At 42.3% G+C, this 7,639-nt stretch overlaps 1 protein-coding gene across 1 annotated transcript; it reads right to left on the bottom strand.

Annotated features, from left to right (window-relative positions):
• Positions 1-1,657: 1,657 nt before the first annotated feature.
• Positions 1,658-5,185, bottom strand: LOC118422208 (SH3 domain-containing protein C23A1.17-like). Its single transcript, XM_035829724.1, has 2 exons — positions 4,568-5,185; positions 1,658-1,903 (listed from the first exon to the last, which is right to left on the bottom strand). Exons 1-2 carry the CDS (start codon positions 5,183-5,185, stop codon positions 1,658-1,660), a joined length of 864 nt encoding a protein of 287 aa, XP_035685617.1.
• Positions 5,186-7,639: the final 2,454 nt, after the last annotated feature.

The raw sequence follows: 7,639 nt of genomic DNA, 5'->3' as shown, positions 1-7,639 counted from the left end.
AATAAATGACAGCAATGCATTTGGTGATCATAAAATTAAGCAAAATGTACATGTGTATCCACAATTCTAACAAAGGAAACAACGGGGTTGGTGGGCAATTCGTCTGAAATTTCTAAGGTATTTTTTCTCTGCAAGTCCATCGAAGAAATCACTGAAAATCTTTTTGTCTTGTCTTGAATCGCTTGTTCTATCAAAGACGACTATCTTGCGCAAGCGAGCAACTTCCCATGGGTTTTTAACTCAAGGAAAACTCAGATGTCTCCCAACTGTTTGGTACAATAATGTTTGAAGTAATTTGAAGTTATTATAACTATGCTGTGTGAATTGTCAAAATGTGGATCTGACGTTACCCAACTTACAAACTAAAAGCACTAGAAGTTTGTAGACACAGTAAATGTTTTTGAATTTGAACACATCGTTATGTTTCTGAAGGAAAAGATACTTAGCATTAATGTTTTTACTGGCCTGTGTTATTCTGTTTCTTCCGTCGCCAGCCAGAAAAAAGTGCTGTGATGTAGGCTAAACAGATTATTTTGTTTAAAATCGCTATCCTGTAATGCTGGTACAAGCAAGGAGGTTATATAGATCCACATCGAAAGTTTTCTATCTTTTCTAAGCATAACGTTATATCTTATACATACAACGCTTTCATCTGCGAACAGGGCATCAAACGTTTGACAATGTTTTTTTTCTTCTGTGACGAATTTTCTTTTCCCTTCAGAAACACCCTGCATTTTCTTTGAAAATGTGGCCTTTCTTGTTCAATTTCTTTCAATACACATCCTAGCTTGGATTCCCAGACAGCCCTGTATGATGACCATTCACACTACACCGGGGGCCAGGTACCTTCTCACCTGGCCCAGCAGCACCCCACCTGAAAAGTTTTCACAGTAGGCGGAGAGGGGGCAATTATTGAACAACAGGGAAAATCTGTGAAAATTGGGGTCAAAGTTGGTTGCTATGTGTTGCTAGGGGAGCCAACACCCACTATGCTGGGGGTCCCTGAACATGACTTAACCGCTGAGAGTAGTAAAATAACAATTTCAAACATTACCTAAACATAATGAAGAAAACAACAAGACTTCGGATCAAAATTTTGCACGTTACCAACTCTCTGAACTAGTCCATACGTGCGACATGATTTACTAATTCTTTTCTTCCTTATACAACATGACAGTGTCTGGAACAGTGTGGAATTCAGAGCAAGTAACAAACAACGTAAAGCAAAGATAACATCCGCACAACTCTGTTCTTAGTGCTAGTATCTTACAGCCTATTACAAAAATCCTAATAATCACATGCAAAAAAACACAGTCACCTCCTGGGCAAAGTCGGGGCCGGTTCTTCAATATTAAACGCCAAAAAGCGTTTTAATTTCAAAAAGCGTTGCCTCGACCGCGGCCACGACCTCTACCCCGCGCAGAAGTCGCAGACCACTGATGTCGGACCGGCCCGCCTTTGCCCAGGGGGCAGTCAGCTTGCAAATGCCCATACTCGTCACACTTCCAGCACCCACCACGTGACTGATCAAACGCTCGAGCCCTAGAGAAAGAGGTGGTTGAGTAATACTGCCGCTGAAACTTATTGGAAGCAGACGAAAATGTTTTCGAGACCTCCTCGTCCTCCTTAGGACCCAGCGCTCTCAAAACCATTCTCCCTAGATTTGGTGAAACTTATAACCCCTGGATTCGCGCAGTGTAGCCCTGAACTTCCGTAGGTCTGGGTGATTCACCGCCCGAGCCTTTTCCTCAAGGTATGCCAGGGATGGGATCAAACGTGACGCCGAAAACATTGGGTGCGGGATCCATGCCTGCTCCAGCGCCTGGTACTTCGCCTCCTCCACTTTCTCCATCTGCTTAGCCTCCGCCATGTCCCTCAGCTGCTGCTTCAACTGATCTACCACCTGGGAGGGAACATAACGCACTCTACTTAAGATCTCCCGTTTCAACACACGAATCAATTTTTGACCCACTGTCCCAAGAAACAGCTGGGAAGCTTAACGATTAGCATTCTTAAATACGTCACACAATAGCAGGCTTGCAAATCATCAATAATTCCAACAATTGCACATGAATACCACACACAATTACACTAACATCTCCCAGTCATAAGTCAATCCGCGAGTCGAACATCTGTGAGTTCAACACAAAACATGTAATAGCTAACCCGTACCGCGTACACTTTCGCCAAATCACATCACAAATCACCACATAACTTGCACGGAAATAAATCTTCGCCAAATCACTTCAATTGTATCAAGAGGTGTGCGACAAACTAGTTATCAGAACATTTGCAAACTCATATCCACCTTAAGAAAGATACCTTTCGCCACTTTTCATAGCCCACATCGCGGAACTTGCGAGCAAACCAATCGCCCACTCACTTCCAATGTATCAAGTTTACCACGATACTCAGCACTTACATAACTAGTCATATTTTACGTTTTTCTAGTCATTCACTCACGAAATCGTATCAACAACATCACTGCAAAACTAGCGAGCAAACCCTTCACCAAATCACTTCCAACGAAATGCGGGCAACGCGATACTTCGCACTTATAGAGCGTGTCAAAACGTTTTGTTTAACCAATACAATCAACAAATCGTATCACACGGAATCACTGCTAAACTTGCGAGCAAACCATTCGCCAAAACACTTCAATGTATCACATAGTACCCCGATAGCTAACCCTGTTACAGCGTCAAAACCACATTTTAATAAAATACCTCTCGTATATTTACACATGCATCGCTGCGAAGGTTACGAGCATACCATTCGCCACCCAATCCATCCACTCCGGGGTAACGCCACCAGTATGTACAATAATACAACAAATTCCATACTTTGCGAACACACCATTCGCCAAAATGTAACACAAAATCAGTACGACCTTGCGAGCAAACCTTTCGCCACATCCCATCTAAATGCATCCAACGTAATACGTTACCTGTCCATCTCATTTACAAGTCAAACAATTTCCGAACACCGTGTTCGTCAATAAGCATTACAATTCAACTGCGGAAACACCTGGACCTAAGTTTCAACCAAAATTCCTGCAATCAACGTACACAACAATACCTGATATCCAACAAAAAGATCAAAATTTTAGAGAAACGAAGTAACAACTAGAGTTCCACGAACACATACCTTTGCCAAATAAACCAGGTTTGTTATGTAGAATGATGTATGCAGACAAATGCGTTACTCATTTCATTTTCTTTATAATTATATGCTTGGAGTTGGTTTATAAAAGTTCGGCATTCATTATGCAAATTAGATCCCAAGTTACAATTAATTGATATCAAATTGTATCAAGCATTACTTAAGCTATCAGCATACCAAAAATCATGATGATCCTTTGATTCATTCTCTTTCAAAGTCTTTAAATACACCTCTTACTCTCTTCCCTCTTTCTCAGTTACATATGTGACAACTTTGATGAAAGTACTATAATGGAATGCAGTGGATTTATTAACTTTTCCTAATCAATTATGCAAATTACCTGTTTTTTTGCATAATAAGTATCACATTATATAAGTCTTCACTTGGGCTATCTACATGCCAAAAATCATGACGATCCGTCAACACGTTCATATTTTCTCATTAATTATGCAAATGAGATCATCATTTGCATGATAAATATGTATTGACATTTCTCTCTTTCTCAGCTACATATGTGACAAGTTTTAAAGTCCTATCATGGAATGTAGTGAATTTATAAAATACCATCATTAATTATGCAAATTAGCTGTTGATTTGCATAATTGGTATCTCATTATGTAGGTCTTCACTTACGCTACCTACATACCAAAAAACATGATGATCCGTCAACATGTTCATATTTTCTCATTAATTATGCAAATGAGGTCATCATTTGCATAATTGATATCTATCGACATTTCTCTCCTTCCCAGCTACATATGTGACAAGTTTGAAAGTCCTATCATGGAATGCAGTGGATTTATGAATTTTCCTCATTAATTATGCAAATTAGCTGTTGATTTGCATAATTAGTATACCATTATGTAAGTCATCACTCATTCTATCTACATACCAAAAATCATGACGATCCGTCAACACGTTGTAGAGTTATTCTCGTCCAAAGTTTGAAAGGAAACCGGCGCCTGCAGTTCCAAAAAAGCCGCTAGGGGGCCCAAACTCACAGCACTTACTCTCTGCCTCGAGGACTATCTACCACTCAAAAATCATGATCACAGCATGTCCAGAACACGAGATATAAAAAATTGAGGTTCTACTGCAGTACCTTAGCAAGCCGCTAGGGGGCCCATTATCGAACTTGACCTTCGTTTTCCCGACCCCTACCCACCTACCAAATATCATCGGGATCCATCCAAGGCTTCTCGAGTTATGCTGTTAACAGACACACACACAGACACACACACAGACTCACAAGCCCAAAACATAACCTTAGCCATTCTGGCAAAGGTAATTAAAACACAAGTTAAAACGAAACAGGCCAAAGCAAACAAAGTACTGTAACGCTACAAAAATAATCCCGCATCGGCCAAATTGACCGAACAAAACAAAAAAATACCAAAGCGCCTACCTCCTGGAGACCACCCTGGGCCTGCTGGCCAGGAACTGGAGGAACACCGGCCGCTTGTGCCTGGACTGGTGGGCCCGGGACCGGCGGGACGTGGGCCGGCGGAACTGGGGCCGGCGGAGCCTGGGCCTGCTGGCCGGGAACTGGAGGAACACCGGCCGATTGAGCCTGGACTGGTGGACCCGGGGCCGGCGGAAACTGGGCCTGCGGAACTGGGGCCGACTGAGCCTGGGCCTGCTGGCCGGGAACTGGAGGAACACCGGCCGCTTGTGCCTGGACTGGTGGACCCGGGGCCGGCGGAAACTGGGCCGGCGGAACTGGGGCCGGTGGAGCCTGGGCCTGCTGGCCGGAAACTGGAGGAACACCGACCCCTTGTGCCTGGACTGGTGGACCCTGGGCCGGCGGAACTGGGGCCGGTGGAGCCTGGGCCTGCTGGCCGGGAACTGGAGGAACAACTGACGCTAGCGCCTGGACCGGTGGAGCCTGGGGCTGGGGTAACACTGGGCCGCCCGTCCCCGAATGTGCTGCTTGCTGGACTCGGCCCGGCTGAGGCGAAGCTGCCGCCTGAGCCGGCACGGGGGGTGGCGGTGGCGGTGGAGCGGGGCGCTGATGACGAATCATGACGCAACCAAAGCCGCCTCTGGACGCTCGGGAAATCCGCGAAGGTCAAAGCGTCAAAGATGGGATAAATGGGAATTCTCAGCGTTTAAATACCCCCTTAAGCAGGTGAGAATGTTCAGGTGTGTCGTGAGGTCACGTGGACTGCTCCCGACCAGGCGTCGCCTTTCAAGAATGCGAAACCAGGTCAGGAGCGTCTTTGCACCACACTTAGAATAGTGGTAATGGTTTCCGAACAGATTTTAGTATGATCAATACTTCCTAGATTCTGAGTGGTGCAGGTGAAAGTTGTCTGGTCCAGGCAATTTCCAATGTTACCTGCACCTGTGCAGGTATGCAAAAAAGGTGCTGTAAATTCAGAAATGTTCGCGGTGGTTTTGTTTTCGCGGTGGCCAGCGAACTTAAAACCACCACGAACACTCCATTTTTTTGTTACCGCGAAAGTAAATCTTCGCGAACTTGAATGCATTTACAGTATTTCAAGCCCTATTAATATATGGTGAATGATTCATCATAGCCAAAGAGTCACATACTCCCAACCGAGGCTGGTTATTATACTCCTCTGGTAAACTATTTAGTTTATCTGGCTCATAAGTAAGTCATTTTACAGCAGCCCAAGGTGTCTGTTGCAGACTAGGCATTTTGCTCACCGCCCATACTTAAGTTGCTGTAATATGCAACTAAGCAGTAGCCGGGCATGTAAACTTTGGCTGCTAGGTACGTAGCTAGCTAAATCTATGTGGCTGCAATTAGACAAGTTTTATAATGCCTACCTTAGCATCCATCACGCATCAGTTCATACAGTAATATACTACGGAAAACAGTCTAACAGCGTCCTCTGGCGATACACCAGCAGATCAGCATCATTCATGGACAAGTTGAAAGCATGTTGCATCAACAGTCATTGAAATACGCTGTTGAGATACAATATATTTTTAGTTATGTTAGTGATAAGTTGATTTCCACAAATATAGTTATAAATACATAACACGATTTAATGCAGGTGTTCACAATTTTAAAAGTGTTGGCGTTTTTCATATTTTGCGTAATTTTTCATGATTCTATTTATTGATATCACAATTATAATGATCCATTTAACAACAGTATATTGATTATGAAATCCACAGTGATTAATGTGTTTATTTTACTTCTACATTAGGAATAGGAGATAAACAGCCATGAGGGTTGGGTACCTCCAGGTGCTCGCCGTTCTGGTGAGCCTTGTACATCTTAGTCAAGCCGGTGAGATTTTTTTTCTAGGTTAGGCCACGTTGATCTGATTAATTGGATACGCACCAATTTTTGGCCATTTCCAAAAAAAAAAGTTTTCGACCACACAATAAATTGTGCAAAACAGCTGTAAAATGTAAAATGAGCACAAATATTCCGTAGATTGAAAAAAAAAGCATCAGAAAACAGATAACTAATGCCATATATAGAATGCCAAAATGAATCTTAAGTCAAAGAATAAGATGTGAAAGGACGGAAAGAAAAAAAAAAATCTATTGTTGGTTGGGGGAGGTACCAGTACAGAAAATTCAGGTCCAGAGGATCATGGTATACCATACTATGTGTGTTTAGTCCTATGTTCAACCCTCCTGGCCACTTTGATTTCATACTGAAGGCAACTTTCTTTTTTGGCCAAACTTTTTTTATTCGCTCGCTCGCATCAGTTTTGGAGTTCCTGGAGGATGTCATCCATATAATCAAATCAACATGGCCTTATACATATCACTCACAGAGCTCAAACTACGATCATGGCATTTTTACAGTCAATTTTGAACACGAAGATACTGTAATAAATCTGTGCTATTTATGCTTTTGGAATACGCTCGTTCACACTTCCGAGTACGCATGCGCCGTGAAAAGAATTGCGGGTAATAATGTCAAAGTGAAGCCCCTGTCTTGTACTGATGCTACTCCTCTTAAGGTTTCAAGGTTGGCTAAATTGGCATTTTGACTTTCCATTGTTTTATAATTAATTAATTGATTAAGAAAGAATGGAACTGTAACGAATATTGATAGATGGGCATGAAAGAATTCTAAATCTGATTTTTTGGGCCGTATGGATGACTTCATCAGGATTTATTGCCCCTAATATATTTTTCTATGAGAAAATACAGCACTTTGGTGCATAATGATGAAAGCTACAAACTCACGTTGGCGCGACTTGATATCTGCTAATGATCTGTAATTATTAGAAAATTAACTTTTTTAATTAGATGAAAACAATTATTTTCTAATAAGGCCATGTTGATTTGATTATATGGATGACATCCGCGCTCGCACCAATTTTCGGCCGTTTCCCCCCCCCCCAAAAAAAAAGTTTCGACCACACAATAAATTGTACAAAGCAGCTATAAAATGAGCACAATATTCCGTAGATTGAAAAAAAAAGTATCAGAAAACAGATAACTAAAGCCATAGAATGCCAAAATAAATCTAAAGTCAAAGAAT

This window comes from Branchiostoma floridae, chromosome 9 (assembly GCF_000003815.2).
Source record: "Branchiostoma floridae strain S238N-H82 chromosome 9, Bfl_VNyyK, whole genome shotgun sequence".
Lineage (NCBI taxonomy): Eukaryota > Metazoa > Chordata > Leptocardii > Amphioxiformes > Branchiostomatidae > Branchiostoma > Branchiostoma floridae.
Note: the sequence above shows the minus strand (reverse complement) of the source record. Positions and strands in the feature narration are given on the sequence as shown.